The sequence below is a fragment of the Budorcas taxicolor genome, chromosome 5 (assembly GCF_023091745.1).
Source record: "Budorcas taxicolor isolate Tak-1 chromosome 5, Takin1.1, whole genome shotgun sequence".
Classification (NCBI taxonomy): Eukaryota; Metazoa; Chordata; class Mammalia; order Artiodactyla; family Bovidae; genus Budorcas; species Budorcas taxicolor.
The window spans coordinates 109,805,368-109,832,309 of NC_068914.1; the positions used below are offsets into that span (position 1 = coordinate 109,805,368).

The 26,942-nt window shown below is 36.6% G+C and overlaps 2 protein-coding genes across 2 annotated transcripts in view; one reads left to right on the forward strand and one right to left on the reverse strand.

The window, feature by feature from the left end:
• NUP37 (nucleoporin 37) overlaps positions 1-383 on the reverse strand; it is a 51,763-nt gene extending 51,380 nt beyond the window's left edge. The window contains exon 1 of the mRNA XM_052640717.1: positions 337-383. The gene's annotated coding sequence lies outside the window, so the exon portion shown is untranslated. The remainder of the gene's footprint in view (positions 1-336) is intronic.
• A 3,583-nt stretch (positions 384-3,966) lies between these two features.
• PARPBP (PARP1 binding protein) overlaps positions 3,967-26,942 on the forward strand; it is a 57,072-nt gene continuing 34,096 nt past the window's right edge. The window contains exons 1-3 of the mRNA XM_052639615.1: positions 3,967-4,119; positions 12,993-13,226; positions 16,584-16,691. Of these exons, the coding sequence (XP_052495575.1) occupies positions 3,967-4,119; positions 12,993-13,226; positions 16,584-16,691 (495 nt within the window). The remainder of the gene's footprint in view (positions 4,120-12,992; positions 13,227-16,583; positions 16,692-26,942) is intronic.

Consider the following 26,942-nt stretch of genomic DNA (forward strand, 5'->3'; position numbering starts at 1 on the left):
AGATTAGGAAACTCCGTTTCTAACTGTTCATTAAAGCAGTGTCCAGTCTAATTACAGTCTCAGGGTCTCACTGTACAAAGCGGGCTGGACTTGCCCCTCTAAAATTGCGAAAACAGGGGAGAGAGGGAACAAGGGAAAAGTCCCCGCATAGCCCTGACACCTCTTCCAGAGCCACGCAAATACCGCGATACCCCGCCACTACCTCCCGGAGCCCGAGGTCGAAAGGAAGAGGGGTGGGGAACGGCCCGAGGAGAGGAGGAACTCCCAGGGATAGATTGGAGGCGCGTGGCGACCGGCACCCGAGACATGCCCTTTCGGCTGACGCGCGATACGCACCGGAGGGCGCCTGGAAGCAGATAGAGCCGAGCTGCTGTTCACCTTGGGCTGCTGCGGCGCGCGCCGGCTCTGCCTCCGGGTCAGAGGGCGGGAGCTGCGATTGGCTGGCGGGCCCTCCCGCGAGATTTAAAATGTAAACCTGCGCTCTCTCGAACAGTCACCCTTGTGCAGCCGGCTGGAGTTTTCTTCAGGGGAGGCTGCACGTCCTGGGTTCTCCCCGAGCCAGGTGAGTGTCACCTTTTTCTCTCCCGTCTGCAGGCTTTAAGCTGCGACTTGTGAGGGTTTTTCGGTAACAGTAGAGCGCCATGTGGTTGCCTAGAGTAATATTTGTGGAGTGTTTTTGTTTTGGTCTGGGGATATTGAACAGAGTTCTTATGTTCCATTGATGGAGCTGGAAGGTGCTGAGGGATCATCTGCTGACTGGAAGAATAAGGTCCACAGAGCCCTACTTAGATGAGTTAGTTAGGCAGGAAACCAGGCTTAGGTAGACTCCACTTTCGCCCTCTCCGTTTTACTTCCGCCCAAGGGACTGTTAGGACCTGCATACCATGAGCAGCAACGGTGCCCTTTTTTATTGAGCACCTCCATTTACTGTCTCACTAACGTGTCCTAATTTTATGAACTAGGAGACAATCATTTTCGTTTTACAGATGAAGAAATTTATGCTCATCAGAGGTTTTAAATACTGAAGGACATACAGCCAGTAAATGAGGACCCTAGTATGTCTCTTACCCATCTCATACTGGCTCCCCAGTGACATTTTCCTGCCTTACAATTTTTGCTGCAGTGCAGCTTGGAATCCAAATGCTAAAAACAAGTGTTTAATATCGCTGCTATCTTCTACTACTCTTTGTATGTTGCAGCCTGACATTCCGAATACTTGTATAATCATTGTCTCCTTGATTTCTGGAAGTATTCTACCTCTTCCTAGGCAGTCAGGGCTTATTCCTTGGGCTCTCGCAGCCAGCTAGCTACTGAAAGAGTCAAGGCTAGAGGCTTGGCGAACTCGTGGTACTGCCTGTTTTTGTGTAGCCAGTTCGTAAGCTAAGAATGGATTTTACATGTTTGGTTGGTTGAAAAAAAAAGTCCAGCAAAATAATATTTTATAATATGTGAAAATTTTATGATCTTTAAATTTCTGTAAAATTTTGCTAAAGCCGAGCTGTGCTCATTTGTTTATGTATTGTCTGTGGCTAGTTTCACCCACCAAGATGAAGTTTGAATAGTTGTAAGAGACCCTATGTCGTGCATGCCTCAGTGTTTACTGTTGGAACCTTTCCGAAAGTGTTCTAACTCCTGAATGAGATGGACTTTTATATGTGCCAGGCATTGTTCTAAAAACTTATCTTGTACTTATGTCATTTACTTTTCACGAAACCCTCTGAGATAGTACTATTATTATTTTTGTTTTCAATACAAGGAAGCTGAGGCAGAGAGAGGTGACATAACTTGGAGTTCTCACAGCTTGTAAGTGGTGGAGCCAGAATTCAGAACAGTCTAATTCCAGATTAGTTTTCATTCTTAGCAATCCGAACTCATAGTATGTTTAAATAATACCAGTAAATAATTTACTACTAAATATTGATTTTAGACAAACTGATCATGTTACTGAAACTTTATTTCTTTACTTTATATTTTTTTCTTATAAGAGATTAAGGTGATATTTTGAAGACAATTTTACTGTTTACTTGGATTTGTATTTTTTTAGATACTTTGTAGTCTTCTACCTGTATCTTTAAATTGCATCCCTGATTATGTCTGCAAATTATTGTTTTGTAAATGGCACATACCCATTGTTTTTTTTTTAAATCATTCAAACCCAAGATACCTAGTAAACATCCTGGATTCTGTTTATGTCATAAAAAAAGAAGAAGAAGATAACAGGGGAATAAATTGATTGAATGTGAATAGTAAAATACCCCAAATTAAATAATGGCATGTGACTATGTTGGAGACTAGGGTACTTAAAAGAAAGTATGGAAAAAATGTTGTAGTGATATAAAAGCACACCACTTTTGGAGTTAGGCATCTTGAATTTAGGTTTGTTTGGCCATTTGCTAGCTGAGCAGCATAGGGTATCACTTTCTTTAGGTGTGAAATGAGGATAATAACAGACCTTCCTCAGGACTCTTGTGAAGATTAAATGAGGTAATAAATATTAAGCTTTTGAAAAGTACCTGGCACCAAGAAACCTTCTAAGTATTAGCTATTATTGTTTTGATTGTCTATTGCTGTGTAACAAACCACTCTGAAGTTTTAAGTGGCGTTAAACAACAGCCATTTTAAATGTTTATGATTCTGAGGATCAACGATTTGGGCTGTACTCAGCTATGTGGTTCTGCTGGTCTTGTCTAGGATTACTTAGGGTGCTGTATGTCGTCTCACAGGTTGATTGGGTCTAGATAATCTGTGATAGCCTCACTCACATGTCTGTTCATGGTATTGGTTATCAGCAGGAGTGCCTATCAGCTGGTTTTCTGCCACACAGCCTTTCCAGCAGGCTAATTTGCAGTTCTTCATATGGCATTCTGAGAATAGCGAGAGAGTAAGAGCTAAAACTGTAGGCTTATGTCAGGAGGCCCCCAAGATTACCCCAGGTTAGATAATTTGCTAAGAGGACTCATAGGACTCAGCATATAGTTGTACTCATGCAATAATATGTTACAGCAAAAAGATGCCAAGCAAAATCAGCAAAGGGAGAAGGTACATGGGGGTAAACTCCAGGAGAAATCAAGCACAAACTTCCAAAAGTCTTCTCTTAGGGGAGTCACACAGGATATAGTTACTTCTCCCAGCAACAGATTATGACAGCACATGAAATGTTGTCTGTCAGGGTAGCTCTTTAGAGATTCAGTGCCCAGGCTTTTTACTGGGGTTTGAACATGTAGATATCTTCTATGTTCCCAAATTCTAGACTAAAAAGAAAAGCCTATCAGCATGAGCTATATTGTTAGTACAAATAGTTTAAGTGCAGTGAACCATTCTTACTGAAAATCTTCCTGAAATCTTAAGTTTCCAGATGCCAACCAAGGGCCAACCCCCTAAACATGCTTTTTAAAAGATAGTAGTCGGGTCTGCCATATTAGCTCTTTCTGTATGGGCCTTTGGGAACTAGGTCTAGGCTTGGAACTCCTGTGATGTCATTCTTGTCACATTCTATTGATCAAATCAAGTTACAAGGCTAACCCAGATTCAAAGGGGTGGAAAATAGACCACCTCTTTTGGGATAATACAGGGATGAGAGGAAATTGACTTTCTTTGTTTTGTCTTCTGCCATAGATGTTACCATCTATCTCAAAATAAATATTTTTAAAAATACAGCTCGCTATGTTTGTGTCTATAATCATGTTTGCAGAATTTGCCTTTATCTGTTTTGTATTAATTTTCAGATCGATGGTTGGATTTCATTATTTTACAAGATTTACAAGAAAACTAAAGGAGAGGGAAATATGATTGGGTGGAAATTGTATTACTCTGTTTTTCTAAATTTAATTAAAAACAGTCATAGTAAATATGAAATGACCTCTTGTTCACTATTTTTCTCTTACTCTGCTTCCTTACACATGTTAAATATTAATTTCCAATTAAAATATGGCTTTTTAACATTGAATTCTGTCCTACATTAAGAGAATGGCTGGGCTTAATCAGAAGTCTATCTTGGATATGATTAAAGAGTTCAGAAGGAACTGGCACACTCTTTGTAACTCTGAGAGAACTACTGTGTGTGGTGCAGACTCCATGCTCTTGGCATTGCAGCTTTCCATGGCAGAGAACAACAAACAGGTTAGTAGACTGTATTTAGGTTAACTTTTTTTTAAAAGTGAATTTTGGTTGGTGCCCATTTGAATAAGCTTAATTGTATTAATTTCTGGGCAATATGTGCCCTTCTATGATAATGTCATTAAACTATATTCACAAATGCTTCTGCATGTCTGTGTCAAAATATTGCAATTGGATTTGAAATGATTGGTTAATTTGTCAAAAGTGAAGCTTTTATATGTATAATTTAATGTGTAACATGCACATTTGATGTTTAATTTATAATTTTAAGGTAAACATACAACTATTATGATTATTATGGTTAAAAATTATTTTTATAAGACTGCTGCAAAAAGTTCTAGAAGGCACACATAAATACTGTTTATTTAAATGTAATCAAGTATTTTATGACTAATTTCAGACTCTGTGGTATAGATTAATTATTCCTAAGCCAGGCTGTGAAGCAGAATCACTTGGGAGGGCTTTTAAAAAGTACTGGCTCCTGTGCCCTAATCTTGGACACTGATTTTCCTTATCTTCACTGAGACTCTGGAAATTGTCTTATTTTTTAAGCAAACTTTTAATCTTTATAACCTGAAGTGATTTTTGCACAGTTGGCTTGGGATAAGAGTGTTTGGAATAAGTTCTACCTAAGGGTTGAGAGATGTTCAGATGAAAGAAGGATGAACCTAGGCTGGAGTGGTAAGGAAAGTCTTCTTGGACTTTACATAATATATTTAAAAGAAGGAAGTCTTTGGATGGGAAGAATTTGAAGTGGTGAAGGAAGGAGATAATCAGTTCAGAGGAAGCAATCCAGGGGGATTAAAATCATGATGGTTTGAAAATGGTCAGGAGACTTAGTATTATCTTGACTAGAGAAGAAAATTTTTGGAGGGTAAAATGTTTTCAATGAGTCTGGTGGGCTAGATAGTGAAATGACATTCTGATGAATTGTTTTAGTTCTATATGTCAGTAGTTCCCAGACTTTTAAATTTCATATACTAGTGAAATTTCCCTCTCAAATTAGACATTGACAGATTTGAACATTTCTCATGTTAGCACATAAAGACACTGAGAAAAAATAGTGACTAGAACCATCATTTTGAAAAAGAAAGAATAATTTAACACCTAAAAATCAGGAATTTTAAATGGTGCTTAAGTACACCTTTAAAAGGATACCTTTTGAGGTATCTTTTTCCTAAACTGTCTATTCGTATCCTATGCTTATTTTGTTATTCAATCGCTAGTTGTGTCCATCTCTTTGGGACCCTGTGCCAGGCTTCCTTGCTTACTTTACTGTTGACTTATTTTTGCCTCTTTCTTACTCTTTGAAAGAGTTCTGCATGTATTTTAGATGCCCTCTTGTACACTTTGTCAGTATCTTTCAGTGTGCTCCATTTACCCGTGTTCACTGGATATACTTCCCTTATACTTCAGTTCAGTTCAGTTGCTCAGTCATGTCCGACTCTTTGGAACCCATGGACTGCAGCACGCCGGGCCTCCCTGTCCATCACCATATCCTGGAGTTTCCTCAAACCCATGTCCATTGAGTCGGTGCTGCCATCCAACCATCTCATCTTCTGTCGTCCCCTTTTCCTCCTGCCTTCAATCTTTCCCAGCATCAGGGTCTTTTGAAATGAGTCAATTCTTTGAATCAGGTGGCCAAAGTATTGCAGTTTTAGCTTCAACATCAGTCTGTCCAATGAATATTCAGGACTGATTTCCTTTAGGATAGACTGGTTGGATATCCTTGCAGTCCAAGGGACTCTTAAGAGTCTTCTCCAAAACCATAGTTCAAAAGTGTAAATTCTTCGGTGCTCAGCTTTCTTTACAGTCCAACTCTCAAATCTGTACATGACTACCGGAAAAACCGTAGCCTTGACTAGATGGACCTTTGTTGGCAAAATAATGTCTCTGCTTTTTGATATGCTATCTAGATTGGTCATAACTTTTCTTCCAAGGAGAAAGTGTCTTTTTATTTCATGGATGCAGTCACCATCTGCAGTGATTTTGTAGTCCAAAAATATCAAGTCTGTCACTGTTTCCACTATTTCCCCTTCTATTTGCCATGAAGTGATGGGCCCAGATGCCATGATCTTAGTTTTCTGAATGTTGAGCTTTGAGCCAACTTTTTCACTCTCCTCTTTCACTTTCATCAGGAGGCTCTTTAGTTCTTCGCTTTCTGCCATAAGGGTGGTGCCATCTCTCTGTATATCTGAGGTTATTGATGTTTTTCCCGGCAATCTTGATTCCAGCTTGTGTTTCATCCAACCCAGCATTTCACATGATGTACTCTTGTCAGACCTCTCTACTAAGTCTTACTCTGGTATGGTCAGATACTTGCTGAGCATTTCTGTCCACATCAGTTTTTAAAAATAGATCACATTGTTTGCTCCCTGAACTTCTCAACCTAACCTTCCATTGTTTACTCAGTCACTGAAGCTGGACACCCAAGGAATATCATAGGGTCTCTTTCCTTTGTTCCCCTTTGCAGTTCATTTCCAAATCTTACCAGATTTACTGCCTGAGTATTTAAAAAGGAATATGTCCTTCTTTAGTAATCTGGAGAAAATGGTGCTAAGGTAAATAATAGATTATGAGGATATTGTAATATTATAATGGAATGGGCTAGCTGAAGGTTAAACCTTGGTCACTATGCACTAGAAAATAAGAGAGAGAAAATGAAATTATTAAGAATCATTATTGTATAGTGATTGAGGAGGGGTGTTCTGGAATCAGATTGTATTCAAATTACCTCTTTTGCTGGTTTATGAATAATTTAAAAATATATCCACAAGCTAAGTGATACATACCCTGAAGAAAATTTAGTTCTCATTGTAAAAATTTTGACATATTAAAATATTCAATCCAAGTCATTTTTTCTTTAGAATTTGCCTGTGTACAGTTCACTCAAGATCTCTTTCTCTTTGTTAATTTTCTACTTGTTAATTCTCTTAATTTACTGAAAATGCAGGCTCTGGGTGGGAAAGAAGAGGAAAGATGAAATACAACTGAACTTTTCGCAGTTCGTGTGTATATATGCACATTTGCAGTGGAGATGGTGGGTTGTGGATCAGTTTTGCTTTACTCTTCATGTGCAGTTTCAGCCCAAACATTCCATCTGTGCTTAGACTTTCTCACTTGGCAATGTGCAGCATACAATTAGCGGATAGTAAGGTGGACTTGGTTGTCCATATCCTTCATCTATATTTTCCATCCTGTGCTTTGAGCTTTAGGTTTTTAATTCTCTGAAGTTTAAGAATAGAAGTCCCTAAAGTATAGTCTTTACAACTGAATTTGACGACAGTAAAACCTTTGAATACCTGGTTGTTAGTCTGTTTATTGGTATATTTGCATTCTTAACGGCTTTGGTGGGGAGAAATAAAATAACCTTTGAGTTTCAGGGTTTTGGCATATTTTCTGAGGAGGAGAAATATTTTAGCTTAAATAATGTGACACATCTCTAGCAGTTTTATACCACTAAAGATTTAACCTATAATAGATTCACTGAGGATTTTTGACTTCATTATATGGCAGATATATAGAACTTCATTGTTGTTGTTTAGTCCCTCAGTTGTGTCCAACTCTTTGCGACCCCGTGGACGGTAGCCTGCCAGGCTTCTCTGTCCATGGGATTCTCCAGACAAGAATACTGGAGTGGATTGCCTTTCCTTCTCAATAACTTCATTCAGTTCAGTTCAGTCACTCAGTCGTGTCCGACTCTTTGTTACCCCAGCACGCCAGGCCTCCCTGTCCATCACCAACTCCCAGAGTTCACCTAAACCCATGTCCATCGAGTCGGTTATGTCATCCAGCCATCTCATCCTGTGTCGTCCCCTTCTCCTCCTGCCCTCAATCTTTCCCAGCATCAGGATCTTTTCAAATGAGTCAGCTCTTTGCATCAGGTGGCCAAAGTATTGGAGTTTCACTTTCAACATCAGTCCTTCCAATGAACACCCAGGACTGATCTCCTTTAGGATGGACTTGTTGGATCTCCTTGCAGTCCAAGGGACTCTCAAGAGTCTTCTCCAACACCACAGTTCAAAAGCATCAATCATTTGGTGCTCAGCTTTCTTTATAGTCCAACTCTCACATCCATACATGACCACGGGAGAACCATAGCCTTGACTAGACGGAACTTTGTTGGCAAAGTAATGTCTCTGCTTTTGAATATGCTGTCTAGGTTGGTCATAAGTTTCCTTCCAAGGAGTAAGCGTCTTTTAATTTCATGGCTGCAGTCACCATCTGCAGTAATTTTGGAGCCCAGAAAAATAAAGTCAGCCACTGTTTCCACTGTTTCCCCATCTATTAGCCATGAAGTGATGGGACCAGATGCCATGATCTTCGTTTTCTGAATGTTGAGCTTTAAATGACGTATTCCTTTTCCTATTTGGAACCAGTCTGTTGTTCCATGTCCAGTTCTAACTGTTGCTTCCTGACCTGCATATAGGTTTCTCAAGAGGGAGGTCAGGTGCTCTGGTATTCCCATCTCTTTCAGAACTTTCCACAGTTTATTGTGATCTGCATAGTCAAAGGCTTTGGCATAGTCAATAAAGCAGAAATAGATGTTCTTCTAGAACTCTCTTGCTTTTTCGATGACCAGCGGATGTTGGCAATTTGATCTCTGGTTCCTCTGCCTTTTCCAAATCCAGCTTGAACATCTGAAAGTTCATGGTTCATGTACTGCTGAAGCTTGGCTTGGAAAATTTTGAGCATTACTTTAGTAGCATGTGAGATGAGTGCAATTGTGCGGTAGTTTGAGCATTCTTTGGCATTGCCTTTCTTTGGAATTGGAATGAAAACTGACCTTTTCCAGTCCTGTGGCCATTGCTGAGTTTTCCAAATTTGCTGGCATATTGAGTGCAGCACTTTCACAGCATCATCTTCCAGGATTTGAAACAGCTCAACTGGAATTCCGTCACCTCCACTAGCTTTGTTCGTAGTGATGCTTTCTAAGGCCCGCTTGACTTCACATTCTGGCTCTAGGATGTCTGGCTCTAGGTGAGTGATCACACCATCGTGATTATCTGGGTCATGTAGATCTTTTTTGTACAGTTCTTCTGTGTATTCTTGCCACCTCTTAGTATCTTTTGCTTCTGTTAGGTCCATACCATTTCTGTCCTTTATCAAATCCATCTTTGCATGAAATGTTCCCTTGGTATCTCTAATTTTCATGAAGAGATCTCTAGTCTTTCCCATTCTGTTGTTTTCCTCTATTTCTTTGCACTGGTTATCAGATTTGAAAATGATCTAATAGTGACATAACAAATAAGAAACAGTTTTAAAAATTTTATTCTCTTTATCTACCACCCTTCCCGCAACAAACTGTTGTTTTACATTGAATGAGAAAAGAGAAAGGAAACTGACAGTTTTGATTGGTTACAGTTTATCAGGTGTTATTTAATATGTACAATCTTACTTTATAACCAAGGAAGCTGACTCAGGGATTTCAGTATCTTATTCAAGGTCATACATCCAATTAATGCTCTTAAGTAAACTTGCTATCTTTTCTCTTTCAATAACACGAATTCCAGTTAGTGAAAAAATAAAATTTATTTAAAATTTTGAGTAATTATACAAGTATACATTCGGTAAAATGTAAAAAGTACAAGTACTCTGATAAGTGTAACTCGTTTTTTCTCATTTTATTCTTGTGAAATGCAGTCCTTCTTATGTCCATCAGAGAACTAAAGGATTGCACGTTTTGAACTTCCTTCAGATATTTGCCAGCTGGCATGTTTTCTTAGCAAAACATTTTCTGATTTGACCGCAAACTCTCTCAATCAGTTGTTACTGGTTTGAATAATAGAATATGCTGTCATGATGGACACCTGATCGTGAAAACTGATATTTGGAGTGCATCTTTATTTGGATTTAAAATGTTTTTACAATCCCAGTATAAACACTGTTAAGTAGTCAAAACCTTTTCTCACAAGATTAAGAACTTGTATAGTTTCCTTTAGTTATAGTTATTCGGATAGGACTTCCCAGGTTGTGCAGTGGTAAAGATTCTGCCTGCCAATGCAGGAGACACAAGAGATGTGGGTTCAGTCCCTGGGTTGTGAAGATCCCCTGGAGTTGGAAACGGCAACCTTCTCCAGCATTCTTGCCTGGAAAATTCCATGGACAGAGGAGCCTGGCAGGCTTCAGTCCATGGGGTTGCAAAGAGTTGGACATGACTGAGAACAGCACAGAGTCATTAGGATGAAATCTGTACATTTGTATTAGGCAAAATCTTAATTTATTTTCAACATGAAGGTTGTTATTCCAAAATGGTTTTTAGGAATTTTTGAGATATAACAGTGTAGTTTTGAAACTCTAAATAATTGAATTAGTTTAACTAACTAATTAATTAATTAAATTAGTTAAACTTACATACCATTTGGAAATTCTTTGGTGTGTAAGTAACCTTTGTGGTATTGGGAAGTAAAGTATACAATTTTGATGCAATGCTGAGAAATTACAAATCTGTCTTACATCTGGGTTATGGGTCCAGTGTTTGAGAGTTACTGATTTTTTTTTTTGATTGTGCATTGAACTAATTTCATGAAATTGAATTAATTTTAATAATTTTTATATAACGGATCCTTACTTTAAAGACAATAAAGATAATTTTCTTAGTTGCTGCCATATGGATAAATAAAGTTACTTACTTTAAGGCAGTTTGGGCATCTTGTCTTTAGTCAGAAAATATGGCTACTTTTTATAAAAGATACAGAGATTTGAAAGAATCAGGTATGTAGAAAATAACATTATTTGGCTTCCTTTTATTTCTTTCTATTAATCTTCATTGGCTTCAGATGGTGTTATAATTTAGTTCTAATGAATAGTGCTATTTAAATACCCACCCATTTTTAAATGCTATTAATGGAAAGATATTGGTGTTAGCAAAAAATGCCAACATATTAAACTTAACTGTGGAAGAGGGCAGCAAAATATATTTCTCAAAACCACATACAGATACTTAAAAATATTTGTTACTCATCCTGCATTGGAAAGCAGTACTTAGATTTTTTTTTTTCAACTAAATTAGGTCTAGCATGTTTTGGAGGGCATCATTGTTAATATCTTGAATACTTAAGTCGAACAGAATACAATCAATTAAAAAAAAATCTTCAACATGACCACTGAGATAATTTATCATGAAGACATTGAATAAGAGGGAAAAAAGAACAATTTTGCCTAGTTAGTAACATCTGACACTTATAGGAGAAACCTGAACTGTTGCTTTTTAGCATTTGTTTGTGATAGTTAAGTGTGATGATAAGCAGGGAAGGTTCAAAATTCTTCACTGACCCTAAATTTTAGCAGATATTTTAGCTTCCCTGGAAATAGTAATAAAACATAATTTTTTAAAATTTAAGTTTTATGATCATGTTTTAAGACTAACATTTGGGATAATGTAGTATGTAGGATGACATACTGGATGGCATCACAGACTCGATGGACGTGAGTCTGAGTGAACTCCGGGAGATGATGATGAACAGGGAGGCCTGGCATGCTGTGATTCATGGGGTTGCAAAGAGTCGGACACGACTGAGCGACTGAACTGAACTGAGTATGTAGGAATCCAGTGTGGCATTGAATTTTTAAATAAGAGACTAAAAATACCTTAGCAAAAAGAACGAAAAGGAATTAATGTTTCCTTAATCAATAGCACGTAAGTACAACTCACTACTCACCCATCCTCTCCCATTTTTGGTAGAAGAAATATAGTAAAGTTCAGGAAATAAGATGACTATATTTGTTAAGCGTTTCCTTTGTGGCTTTGATGTTAAAGAATCTGCCTGCAATGCAGGAGACCTGGGTTCGATCCCTTGGTGGGGAAGATCCCCTGGAGAAGGGAATGGCAACCCACTCCAGTATTCCTGCCTGGGAAACTCCGTGAACAGAGGAACTTAATGGGCTACAGACCATGGAGTTTCAAAGGACTGGACATGATTAAGCGACTAACACTTTGACTTTCTTTCATATTTGTTAACTTTATCAAGTGCAAACTTTTTATAGTTGATAGTATTTTTAAAAATCATCAAAATCTTTTTCTTTTATATCAGGTATTAATATTATTCTTTAGTTCAACTTGGCTGTTCTTTTAAAATCTGGTGGAATTCAGTGTAGAGTTTTCTATGACAAAACTCATTTTGTAACATTCAGAAAACAAAGATCATGGTGTCTGATCCCATCACTTCATGGCAACTAGATGGAGAAACAGTGAGAATGGTGGCAGACTTTATTTTTTGGGCTCCAAAATCACTGCAGATGGTGACTGCAGCCATGAAATAAAAAGACCTACTCCTTGGAAGGGAAGTTATGACCAACCTAGACAGCATATTCAAAAGCAGAGACATTACTTTGCCAACAAAGGTCCGTCTAGTCAAGGCTTTGGTTTTTCCATTAGTCATGTATGGATGTGAGAGTTGGACTATAAAGAAAGCTGAGTGCTGAAGAATTGATGCTTTTGAACTGTGGTGTTGGAGAAGACGCTCTAGAGTTCCTTGGACTGCAAGGAGATCAAACCAGTCCATCCTAAAGGAGATCAGTCCTAGGTGTTCATTGGAAGCTGAAACTCCAATACCTTGGCCTTCTGATGTGAAGAACTGACTCATTTGAGAAGACACTGATGCTGGGAATGATTGAAGGCGAGAGGAGAAGGGGCCGACAGAGGATGAGATGGTTGGATGGCATCACCGACTCAATAGACATGAGTTTGAGTAAACTCCGGGAGTTGGTGATGGACAGGGAGGCCTGGCATGCTGCAATTCATGGGGTTGCAAAGAGTTGGACATGACTGAGCGACTGAACTGAACTGAACTGATCTTAATTGTAAGTTAATGAGTAACTAGCATCCAACTTAATCATTTTATTTTTGGTAATTTTTAATTTTTATTCTCTTTCAGCATAGTGGAGAGTTTACAGTCTCTCTCAGTGATATCATATTGACCTGGAAATACTTTCTACATGAGAAATTAAACTTACCAGTTGAAAATATAAAAATGATTGACCATTATGAAGACATCAGGAAGATTTATGATGATTTCTTAAAGAATAGTAACATGTTAGATCTGATTGATGTTTATAAAAAATATAGTGATTTGACTTCTAATTGTGAAAATTATGTGAACATATCTCCGGTAAGTATTGTTTTAAATAATTCTTAGTTGAATTAAAATTTGGCTAGATTTATTTTTATTTTAAGTGATGGTATTAGCATTTATAGTAACTTGAGAATGCTTTTGCTTTTTGGATCATGTTAAGAATGGAAAATTTTGCTACCTGAAAGCTAGTCATTACTTGAGAGAAATATTTTGGTGGTAAATTTTGTTGAACTGTGTTATTAATATTTTGTTAAATTATAAGGACAGATAATTATTAGATTAAAACATTGTTAGGAAATCAATACCAAATATGTGATTTCTTTTTGAATAATGTCAAGGATTGCTTTTGTATTTTATTTTCTTGGTTTAGGGTGCATCTGTTCATTTGGCATATATAGTATAAATAATTGCTATGACTATGGATTAATAGTTTTTTACTAAGGTGGAGCATTTATAATGAGAATGTTCAGTATGATACACTCTGTATGAGGTAATATTCTATTCTTTTTTGCAGACATATTCATTGCTTTATTTTTTTTAAAGAGTATAAATTTTTAAGTTAATGGAGTATCATCCTTCATAGCTTGGTTGATATACTATTCTAGAATATATTTGAATATATCTAGTATGTTTTAAGATATTGAAATATATTTCTTTATCTTAATATTTACCAAGTGCCACTAAAGTAGTAATTAAACAGTGGTAAAAAATAATAGTAATTGTAGCCATAATTAGAAGAAAATGTTTACTGGAATTTCTAAGATAATAAAATATTTTACAAATATTTCTTTTCAATAACTTGGCAGTAATGTTTTGGCTTCTTAGAATAGAAAACTCCACAATAACAGTTATTTAAGATAATGGAAGTTTGTTTCATTCCTTTGTAAAAGATGTCTAAAGGTGAGTAAGCATCTAGGACTTGTATGATTGGTTCATGGTTATCAGATACGTAGGAGTTTTCGGTCATTCTGCCCTCTCTCCCATCTTAGTTCTTCACTTCTACTCTCAAGATCAGTTGTGGTTCAAGGTAGTTGTTGGAGCTCCAGATGTTGTATCAGCATTTCTTGGAGCAGGAAGTGGTAAGAGAGGACAGTCTCTTTTCCTTTCAAGTGGTGTACCTCTTTGGCTTCCATCTCACTAACCAAAGCTTAGTCACGTGGCCACACCAAGACGCTAGCCAGGATGGAGAATATAGTTTTTATTCTGTGTAGTAACATGCCAGAAACAAAAGGAAAGCTCAGATACTAAGGAAGAAGGGGAGAATGGATACTGGCAGCTGGTTTGTTGTCCTTGCCTCATTGGGCCATCATGAAAATCCTTGCCCATTTGTAACTTCTCAAAATACATTCACGTACATGCATACCCTGGCATACACACCCCCACCATAATAAGGATACTTGTGAGTGAAGACAGTTTTTTTTATAATTCCCCTCTAGTTATATTTTATGTGCTTACTTTTAGAGATGATTTTTAACTATTTTTCACAAAGTTAATTTAGAGAGACTAATGAAACACAAGTTTTAGCTTGTAGGAATAACAAACAAGAATTTCTGAAAAGCCAGTGAGAGTATTATCTGTCTGAGGTCTTTGTTTTCATTTTATCCTTTGCCTCTAAGTTCTCTAACAAGTTTCTTCATTTAAGTGAATTAACTAATAGTGTGAGATATATAAGGTTCTACATCTGAAGATGGTCTGCCTCCAGATAGCAGTATGTCTCCTCTGCAGAACATCAGGAAAGAAGTGGGAACTGCTGAGATAGTAATATATGAAGTAGAACATTTTCTGTGTTTAAATCTTAGAAGACTAACAACTTGGTCAATACTTACATTACTCAAAGGAAACTTGCAGTGAGGAAAAAATGAGCAGGAAAATATCTTTAGATTGATTTTTAAAAAAATATGCTAAATATCTTAATTTAAAGTATCTTTAAAGATACATATCAGAAAGTTTTAAAGATTTCTGAATTTAAAGATCCTGAAATTTCATGATCCTGATAAGCATTCTTTGTTTTTGATTTATTGTAGCCTAAATAAGGTAAGAATTATGAGGAGTTAAGATAAAGATAATGCAGGGAAGTTCTGGGAACATAATTTGAATGATGCCCCTCTCCCTTTTGTTTCCTACTTTTATAATTCCGCTCCTGAGGGATATGGATGCAGGGCCCCATGGGTATATAGGAGCATAAAGTGAAGTTGCTCAGTTGTGTCCGACTCTGCGGCCCCATGAACTATAGCCTACCAGGCTTCTCTGACCATGGGATTTTCCAGGCAGGAGTACTGGAGTGGGTTGTCATTTCCTTCTCCAGGGGATCTTTCTGACCCAGGGGTTGATCCCAGGTCTTCTGCACTGCAGGCAGACGCTTTACCCTCTGAGCTATAAGGGAAGTCCCATCTAGGAGCATAGAAGTCTTCATTGTAACTGAACTCTAGGGAGAACTGGTACAGTGATTGCTTTCATAAACTGAACAATTATCTGGAGGACAAAATCCTCCAGGAGACCTAGGCTGAGGAGCAAATATGGTGAATCTTGAGAAGAGCTTGGTGGTGGTAGTGGTGGTTTAGGCACTAAGTCATGTCTGACTCTTACGATGCCATGGACTGTAGCCCTTCAGGCTCCTCTGTCCATGGGATTTCCCAGGTAAGAATGGTGGAGTGGGTTGCCATTTCCTTTTCCAGGGGATCTTCCCAACCCAGGAATTGAACCCCAGTCTCTTGCATTGCAGGCAAACTCCTTCACTGCAGGCAGACTCCTGCACTGCAGGCTGATTCTTTACCAACTGAGCTACGAGAAAAGTCCTGAGAAGAGCTTAGCAGTCCTTAGAGATCTCAGGAACGTCAATACATGCCTTCTATGAGTGTGCCAGGGTTCCCTGACTCTCAGGAAGCCATTAAGTAGCCCAACAGATGGTTTTACTGTTGGTGAAGCTTGAGAGACCACAAGAAGACTTTCTCAGCCTAAGCAGGTGACTGGCAGCCTGTTTATTTCTCTACAGTCAGCTGAGCCTCAAAGAACTAGTGAAAAAAAGCTCTTTGGGATTCAGTTGACTGTTTAGGTATATTAAATGATGACAGTTCTATGAATAATGGAAGTTGAAACGATCTCTACTCCTTATGGGGGCTTCCCAGGTGATGCTAGTGATAAAGAACCTGCCTGCCAATGCAGGAGATGCAGATTCGATCCCTGGGTCAGGAAGATCCCTGGAGGAGGGCATGGCAACCTACTCCAGTATTCTTGCCAGGAGAATCCCATGGACAGAGGAGCCTGGCAGGCTACAGTCCATGGGGTTGCACAGAGTCAGACACAACTGAAGTGACTTAGCACACATGTACTGCTCCTTACGGAGCAGCGGTGGAATTCTCAGCTGATTGTAGTAATATTGTGTAATTCTTACAGAGTCGCCTGTTGGATTTTCTGTCTGGCAGAGAGTATGCAGTAGATGATGAGACTGATTTTTCTGAACCAGCATCACCAGTGAGTAAACACAACCAGGAAAATGAAAAGGTATGGGTAAACTGAGTAAATGAAAGCTGGATATGATCCTCTTCAAATCACTGTGAATTTGATTGTACATTACAGTTTTTTTTGGTTACTTTTTACAAGTTTTTAATTTATTGAGTAAAAATATATTTGCAAAGAGCAGAACATTAGAGACTGGCAAGAGCATGATATCAGTAATAATCAGTTTATTGTTTTGTACATGGTAACAGGCACTGTGCAAAATAGGTATCTCTCTATGTATCTAAAGATACTTAGAAAAGTAGCTAAAGATACAGGTTGCCAGAGTTTTTTGAATTTTTGTATTTGGTATACTTCCCAGTTAGCATTTTAAATGGTTGATTCTTAGGAGGATATGTACAATTGAAAAATCTATTCTCTACTCTTGGCAGCAGAATAAATGATGTATCATGAGTTCTGATAACAGGATTTGTTGTGCAAACAAACCATAGAAAAGTAATACAGGCTTGGTCTACTGTAATTTGCCTTCAGTTGAACAGTTTGCTGGATTCCTAATTACAGTAGTAATCCCTCAACTTTTTTTTTTTTTAAACTGCTCCTCAAAGCTTGTGGAATCTTAGTTCTCAGACCAGGGATTGAACCCTGGCCCTCAGCAGTGAAAGTACAGAGTCTTAACCACTGGACTACCAGGATATTTTCCAGATTGCAGTTTTAAAAATATATTTTATCACTATGAGATTCCCTGGTAGCTCAGATAGTAAAAAATTTTACTGTAATATGGGAGACCTGGGTTTGATCCCTGGTTTTGGAAGTTACTCTGAAGAAGGGAATGGCACCCCACTCCAGTATTCTTGCCTGGAGAATCCCATGGACAGAGGAGCCTGGTGGGCAACAGTCCATGTGGTCGCTAAGAGTTGGACATGTCTGAGTGACTAAGCCTCAGGTAAATACCTGTATGCCTACTTTTTAAACTGAATAATGTACTTTATGGTCTTCCCAGGTGGCTCAGTGGTAATGAATCCGCCTGCCAAGCAGGAGATGTGAGTTTGATCCCTGGGTGGGGAGTATCCCCTGGAGGAGGAAATGGCAACCCACTCCAGTATTCTTGCCTGGGAAATCCCATGGACAGAGGAGCCTGGTGGGCTACAGTCCATGTGGTTGCAAAAGAGTTGAACACAACATGGTGACTAAACAGTAGCAACAATGTGGTGTATATCTGCATCTAATATTTTTTTTGTCCTATTTGAAAGTTAAATTGCTGACATGACGATTAAGCCCTAAAATTTTTCAGCATATTATTTCCTGAAAATGAGGGCAGAACTACAATACCATTATCATATGCAAGAAAACTGAAGTAGTCCCTAATATCATGCATTTACTAAATTTCCAATTCAAATTTCTCCGTTTGTCCCCATAATGAGTTTTATGTCTCCGTAGATACTTAGCATTCCATTCTTCTTTTTTCCCTTGTTAATTTTTCTGTTGAGTTCCTACTGGTATTATTTAACTTGTTCCTCTATTTCCAATAAACTGGAAACACCTAACTGCTTGCTTAGGTTGAGGTTTAACATTTCCTGATAAATACTTCATAACCAATGCTGAGTATTTCATTTGGTATCATACCAGTAGACTTTCCTGATGGTTCAAAAGGTAAATAATTCACCTGCCAATGCAGCAGACCTGGGTTTGATCCCTGGTTTGGGACGATCCCCTGGAGAAGGGAATGGCAACCCACTCCAGTATTCTTGCCTGGAGAATTCCATGGAGAGAGCCTGGTGCACTCCAGTCCACGGGGTCTCAAAGAGTCTGACACAACTAAGCAACCAATACACAAGAGACACAAACTCAAGTTGTCCTGAATTTGTGAGTTCTTCCCAGTAGAAAGATGTAGTTTTTCTTTTGCTGTAAAAAAAGGTCTAGTGATAGTCTGACACTGTAAATATCCTGTTTCCCAGTAACCTTTCACCAAATGGTTTTGAGCATGCATTGATAATCCTGGTATGAATCAGTTATTTTTTTAGAATTTGCAGAATGGTTAGAGTCCAAGTCTGTCATGTCTTTGCACTAATTTTCTGTCATTTCTCAAAGAAGAGCTTTATCTCATTAACTGGGATGAAGTACAGTTCCCTAAAAATGGCAGGATCACTATTCCCTTTAATTACCAGTTTAGGAGTTAGTGTAATAGTTACTTATAGGAAGCAAATTAGATTTTTTTTCTATTTTCTTTCTCTTTTTATGTGTGTTTATATTACTATGTACTTACAAATTTTTATTTATTCAGAATTTTAAAATCAATTAGTCATTAATCTTTGGTGCTAAAATGTAGGAGTCCACTTCAATTTGGGTCCTCTTAGACTTTTGAGTACTTCCTTTTTTTCTGGTACAAGAAAATATCCAAGCCTACCTTTGACTGTTTCCTGCTTAGGCATAGGTTCTTTCAGTGATTCTAACTGTTTTCTATTGCTTGCTTGCTTGTTTTTTCCTCCTACCTTGACAAAATGCTTACCAAATTGCCTCATCTTTTCTTGTGATACTTAAGGAGTACTTTCATACCTCAAGAGGGTAGATCACTTATAGGTCTTTTTGATCTATCTTAAAGACTACAGGGAGGAAGCAATAATTGCTATTGTGCCTTTTATTTAGGAGGAGTGAACTAATTTATACATGTAAAATGACCTGAATGACCAGCAATAAGGTCCAGCCTGTTCCAATGGAATATCCTAATAAGGAGCCTCTTAAAAAATTATATCTTATGTGGAAAATGGGTAGATTATAAGAATGTATAGCTTTTATCCCAGTTTATTTCTCTATTTACTAGATGAATTTATGGAAGGGATATAATAGGTCTTTGTTAGAAGAAACAAAAAGAAATTATAAAAATGATTAAGAGAGCCCAAATAATGGGGTTTATGCCAGCTGCATATAAGGATCCAGCATAACTCAAAGATCTTAATATTTGTAGCTTCAAATACTGGGTGTGAATTATATAAAGTTATCACCACTAAACTTATTTTACAATAAAAAATTATCTTAAAGGGATAACCATGAAAAAGGATTTTATTAACAGCCTACAGGATAACTGGAATGAACTTTTTATGTACTTGGTACATAGAAACTGAAGGCTTTCATTGTAAGCCTTTAGTTTTTTATTTAAAACAATGGGAACCCTCTTACACTGTTGGTGGGAATGCAAACTAGTACAGCCACTATGGAGAACAGTGTGGAGATTTCTTAAAAAACTGGAAATAGAACTGCCATACAACCCAGCAATCCCACTGCTGGGTATATACACCGAGGAAACCGGAACTGAAAGAGACAGGTGTACCCCAATGTTCATCACAGCACTGTTTACAATAGCCAGGACGTGGAAGCAACCTAGATGTCCATCAGCAGATGAATGGATAAGAAAGCTGTGGTACATATACACAATGGAATATTACTCAGCTATTAAAAAGAATGCATTTGAATCAGTTCTAATGAGGTGGATGAAACTCGAGCCTATTATACAAAGTGAAGTAAGTCAAAGAAAAACACCAATACAGTATATTAACGCATATATGGAATTTAGAAAGATGGTAACGATGACCCTATATGCGAGACAGCAAAGTAGACACAGATGTAAAGAATAGACTTTTTGGCTCTGTGGGAGAAGGCGAAGAGAATAGCATTGAGAGAATAGCATTGAAACATGTATATTACCATATGTGAAATAGATCGCCAGTCCAGGTTCGATGCATGAGACAGGGTGCTCAGGGCTGGTGCACTGGGATGACCCAGAGGGATGGGATGGGGAGGGGGTGGGAGAGAGGTTCAGGATGGGGAACACATGTATACCCATGGCTGATTCATATTAATTTATGGCAAAAACCACTACAATATTGTAAAGTAATTAGCCTCCAGTTAAAATAAATTTTAAAAAACAACAATGGTAGTTTCTTAGTTTCAATCTTTTACTTTTTATCTTTTGCCTTCTTGGATTATATCTTCTGAGAGATTTTTATCCACCAGTTAGCTGATGGATTTGATTTTATGAGGACTATTAAAGTAACAGTCATCCTCTCAACCATTTTTCTGTTACTTGCAGAACTCTAATTTTTCTTTTGCAGAGTATTTTTGGAAGGCAATATATTTCTATTAAAATTCCAAAATAAGTTTTTGGGCTGTAGTCTTGCAAAGATATATTTTGATCACCAAGTGTGCCTACTAATGCCATACCAGTTCCTCAAGTAGACGAATGGAATGAGTTGGAGAAACAATGTTTTTGTTGCCTTATTTTATTTTACTTCATTTTATTTTTCCCTGAAGTATTAAACTATTGCTTTAGAAATTCTGAAGTAATGAAGGGAAAAATAGAATAAAGGCCACACAAAAAAATCAGTTAAATAAAAAATTCTATGAGTATATTAGTTCTGGCCTAATTTTTTTGTTCATTAAATGTAAGAATTTATGTATTGACAAAGAAATAAAAAAAATACTTGTATAAATTTTAATCTCAAGTTAGAAAAACTGACTTTCTTCAGATTTAAGATTGAGTATATATGCAATTCAATAATAGTTAAGGGATAGGAAAAGAAACTTGAAGTTCTCAGAAAGTTTAAATAAAATTGTTCAACTCCTAAACAAACATTGCAAGTATTTTGTGGTATGGATAGAATCAGTTTATTAAACAAATAAATCTTTATTTTTGGTATCTTGGTAAAAGCTTCAATCTTGTGGATTTTTTCAATTTAGGCCCTTGCTTCTGGATATCATAACTGTATTTATGTGGAATGCTTTTCGAGAGAGCCACTTTAAAACCTACTTGCAAATACAAGAGCAGGGAAACCATAACTGCCATGTTATCTGACCATAATGATAGGGATAGATTTCCAATTGTAGCCATGAGTTAAAAGAAACCACTCTGTGAGGACTCCAAGATGTTTTTGCCTGATGTTTTCCTAACATCACGAAAGGACAGAATTTTCTAACCCTAAAGAAAATCTCCTATAGCTGGAGATGTGGGAGTTTAAGCCCTGGTTTTATACCCAGTGAGGATCACAATTATACATATTGGTAAACTCTCATTGTTTTTGGACAGGAGAAGCACAGTGAAATAGAGATTGCATGAAATTAATTGTAGAAAGAGTAAAAAAGTTTCTGATTACAACGTCTCTTTTCTCTGCTTTGATTTTTGGGAATTTGTGTCACCCTTTCTGTGTGTTTTAGACAGTTGCACTGTGAGGTTAAAATGGAAACTTTTGCGTTATAGATTCACATGATGTGTTATGATTTACTGTGAAAGTAGAGATGAAAGACTTTTGAAATAAAGCAGAGAACTATGTTATACCTTTTATTACAATAAAATTTTAGATCTTAATGACAATTTTAGTTTAGTTGTACCTCAGTACTTTTCTTTGTAAGCCAATGTAATAAAAAATATGTAATCACTAATTTGATCCCAGATAAGGGCTTCCCAGGTGATGGTAGTGGTAAAGAACCCACCTGCCAATGCAGGAGACATAAGAGACATGGGTTTGATCCCTGGGTCCGGAAGATCCCTTGGAGGAGTGCTTTGCAAACCATTCCAGTATTCTTGCCTGGAGAATCCCATAGACAGAGAAGCCTGGTGAGCTATGGTGCATTGGGTCGCAAAGAGTCAGACACAACTGAAGTGACTTAGCACACAAGTTTTTGTTAATAATTTCAATTTTGAAATAATCTAAAAGGGCCAGCTACATGTATTAGTTTTTCCTTCATTTACCATTGAATAAAAGCAGATTGAGAACCTATTAATAAAAATGGATTAATTACCTGCTATAATGCCAGTCATTCTTTTAAGCCCTGAGGATACATCATTTGCTCTCACAGAACCCATAAAGTAGTAGAAAGACTTAAGAAAACAAAGTATTAGAAAGTATTGATACTTATGTAGAGAATTATAATTGACTGATATGCAGAGTTATAACAGGTGATAAGAAGGAAAATATGTGAATTTCTACTTTATACTGGAAAATCAGAGATCCTCTCTGCAAAGGTAACATTTAGTATCTTTAATACTTAAGAAAAATAATTTCATAGAGTTAATATTCAAACTGTTTGTTTTAATCAGGTTTGCTTAAATTACATTTTGAGTCCATATTTAAGGTGACCTTTTCCTGTCCATTGAGATTTTTTAATTGACCTTGACTGCCTCCCATGTTTCAAGAATTGTTTTTTTTTTTAACATGAAACTTAAGTAATCCCAAAGCATGTTATCTTTAAAATTGCTTTTAAGATATATATGAACTTGAAGCTTCCTTAATTAATAATTGTCTAAGAAACTTTCTATTGATTTGTAAGTTTTTATTTCTACTTTTTAACTCTTTTATGCTTCTTAATTTTAATGAGAGTAGATAGAATATGAAGAAATCTTAATTTTAATAAGGAAAATATTTTCTTAGAGTTTACAGATGATAAATTATTGTGTCTTTAGCTAAGTTATCAGTCACTGCATAGTTTATGAATTTTATAAGTTTTGAACATAAGTTGAGGTTAGCCTTTCTAAATCTGTTTTCCTAAGATAATAGCCAAGGGGAAGATTTCAAGTGAAGATTCTAAGAGAAACATCTAAGAATTTAAAAAAAGAAAGTAAAAACAGGATTCTAGAGCAGGGTGAAAGTAGTTGAAAGGGTGAGAATAAGAAGAGAGTGCATACAGGTAATTTAATTTTGATGAAATCCAATTTATCAATTTTTTTGCATATTATGGATTGTACCTTTGGTCTCATATGTAATAACTTCCTAATTCAAATTCATGAAGATATTCTCCTGTTTTCTTCTGGTACATTTAGGTCTGTGGTCTATTTTGAGTTAATTTTTATAAAAGATGTGAGGTATAGGTGAAGTTCATTTGTTTTATATGTAGATGACCAATTGCCCCCACTCTCTGAGTTGGGTGTCTTTCTGGGCTGTTCTGTTTCATTTATCTGAGTGTCTATCTCTTTGTAAATACTGTGCTATCTTTTTTTTTTAACAATTTTTATTTACTTATTAAAAAGAAATATTTATAATCTCAAGGTTGAGAAGGCTTCTTAAGACCCAGAAAACAAAAAAGATTAGGGAAAAGATTAATGAATTTAATCATTATAAAGCGTAAAATTTCTTGACCTATTCTGTTAACAGTAGTAAAAAGTAAGCAACAGACTGAGAGAAGATCTTTGCTGGGGTATAAAAAGAACTACTGTTAATAATAAGAAAGCAAACAAATTACACAATAGAAAGTTATGCAAAAGAACGAGCAGTCAATTAATACGAAAAAAAAAGATGGCCACCACAATTTTAAAAAGATGCCTAGTCTTCCAGGTAATCAGAGGAAATCATTAAAAATTTTAGTTTTAGAACACTAAGCATTGGCCAAGGTATAGGAAAATGGGAACTCCCCTACACTATTGGTGAGGGTATAAGTAGGTACAAGTGAATGACACTTGGCAGTATGTATTAAAATAATAAAGTAGTACAGTAAAAACACAACATGTATACTGGGAGATCAATATCAGAATATACATACAGCAATGTATAATAAAAATTTGGAGGAATCTAAATGATCCTCGTTAGGGAATGACTAAATTGTAATGTTTTTATATTAGAATGCTTATATTAGTGTTTATATGAAGACAGGTTAAGTCCATCTTTATAGGCCTGAAAACTTCCTGATACTCATTATGTAATATTTTTTCCTTTTTTTCACAGAAGGTGGAATTAAATTGTAACATATTAGCAATTTGCAATAAGATTTGTGTGTTTTCCAGGAATATATATACTCCTGTGAGAAGTCTTTTCATTAAAACATATTTTCCACTCTATTTAAACTATCTGTTAAAAAATAAGAGGGGGAGCACCCCTTAGTGCCTCAAAGGAAATAGGAAAATTAAGACTGAGTATCACTTGGGTTCCAAAGTTTCTGCCATGGGAAGGAAATCAATACTATGCCATCTTGACTACTGTAATTGTGAAGTAATTTTAAAGATCATGTCTCAGCATATTTAATATGTTGTTTCTATTTCTTCTGGCTTACTTAATTTTTGATGATCTGTTCACCTTATCTTGCATACGTAATGTGTCATTTTGCTCTGGCTGCTCTTAAGATTTTTCATCTTTGGATGTCAGAGTTTAATTGTAAGTTACAGGAGTGAATTTCTTTGTGTTTTCCTACTTGAGTAGCTTCTTAGGTCAATAAATTGATGTTTTCCACCAAATCTGGTTTGCTTTTATCTATAATTTCAGCAAATATATTTTCTCTTTCACTCCTCTACAGAGATTTCAGTTATAGATATGTTGGTTCTTCTTTTTTTTTCCTTCTCTTTTGTTTTTCAGATTTGGTTATTTCTATTGATACATCTGTATGTTTGCATAGTTTCTTTTACTTTCTCCAAATTGCTGTTGAGCACACCTAGCAAATATTGTGTATCAGTTACTGTACTTTTTATCTCTAGGATTTTCTTCCATTAGAGTGTCCACTTTTCTGTTGTCATTTCCTCTAAGTCACCAATAACATACTTTCCTTTAATTCACTGAACACATTTTATTTTAGTTCTTTGACTCCAGCAGTTTCTTTGATCTCTATCAGCTAAATTCTAATAATTCTAATAATTCTAAGGTCCACTTGGTGACATTTTCTATTGACTGCTTTTTATCCTGAAAAGAAGTCACACTTTCCTTTTTCTTTGACTGTCTAGTAATTTTTGGATGAAACCAAGACATTTCAGGTAATATTTTATAGCAACTCTAGTTTTTTCTTGTGTTCAGAACATTGGTTTTTTGTTCTGGTATGCAGGTGACTTGCCTGGATTCCAACTTTATATTTTGTCTCCTTGGTGGCGTGCAGCTTTTTGGATATATCTCTCTTATGATTTCCCTTTACTGTTTTTTTTTTTTTTTTAGCTTGGCTTTTGTAGCCCTTCCCTCTGCCTGCCAAATTTGGCAGTTAGCCAAGTATTTGGGGACAATATGGAGCTTATTCTTTCCATGGATTCCTTTTTCCTAGGGATTTTCCTGAATTTTCCAGTTGTTCTGACAGGTGTTGGCTTTGTATATTTAATATTTCAAGCCTGTCCAGTTCAGCTTTCTGTCACTTAAGCTATACACAGTTGTGGAGTGCACTCGGTTTAAGAAACCTTCAGACCCATAGCTCCAGTTCTTTATAACTCAATCTTTCTAGTATATATTTCTTTCTGATTGCTGTCTGTGTTTTAGATGGAGCCTTTGAAATCTTCCCTATGCTTGCATAATTTCTCTGTCAGCTAGGGATTTTGGCTATTTATGATCTCAGTTGTTTCCAGAATTTCCTCTTTTAAATTTCTAGCTGTTTTCCCGGCTCTGAATTCTAATCTCTGGCACCTTCAGTCACGTCTATTTTCCACAGCCATAGTCATGAAACTTGGGCCAGTAAACCTCAAACTTAATTCATACCCTTCTTATCGGAATTCTTTTAAAGCTAAATGTTTCTCCAGCTTCTATTTTTTGGATACTTCCCAGTATCTTTTAGTAGTATTTAAAATTTTTAATTTACTATTTAATGTTTGTTATTTAAGGGGTTCACGTGATCAGTCACTATTACTGGAAATCACAATTCCCTATTATTGAATAACCACAAACTTGAAATTCTTACCCTTTTTGTTGCAGTTCTTCTAAAATTAAGTTCTTCTCCAGCTTGTATCTGCTCCTGGATGCCATCCAGTGTCTTTACATAGTTAAGTTTTAAAAAATTTACCTAATATTTTGTAGTTGTTACCTGTGGGAATTAATATTATTAATTCTGTAGTAGTAGAAGTTGCAAGGCCTTGAAAAGCTATAGTTAGCTGATTTGAAGAAAAAGATCATTGAATGCCCCAGTGTATCATTTGACTGTGAAGGATTATTCATATATGAAAGAACTGATATCAGGTTATTCATATATGAAAGGTTATATATGTCAGGTTATTCATATATGAAAGAACCTGATATCAGGTTCTCCCAAATATTATTTTTATCTTGTGCTTCAACAGTCTCTAGTTCTGTGTTTTAGGGTAGTTAATGTCAACAACAACTACTTGCTATTATTTGCTAACATTTGGTTGAATCTCTTTTAATACTCAGTTGGTTTCTTGGTATTAAGTCAGTATCTTGTAATACTTAAAAAATTTAGCAATTTAACTTCAGCCCTTATATCTTGCCCTGTAAAGAGACATGGGTATAGTACCAAATAGTGCCCATAGGCCCATCCCTTATGCTTCAGGGGAGTTCATTATTGGTTATTATTTAGTGGCAAATATATGTAGGGGAATGAGATCAGGTCTCATCA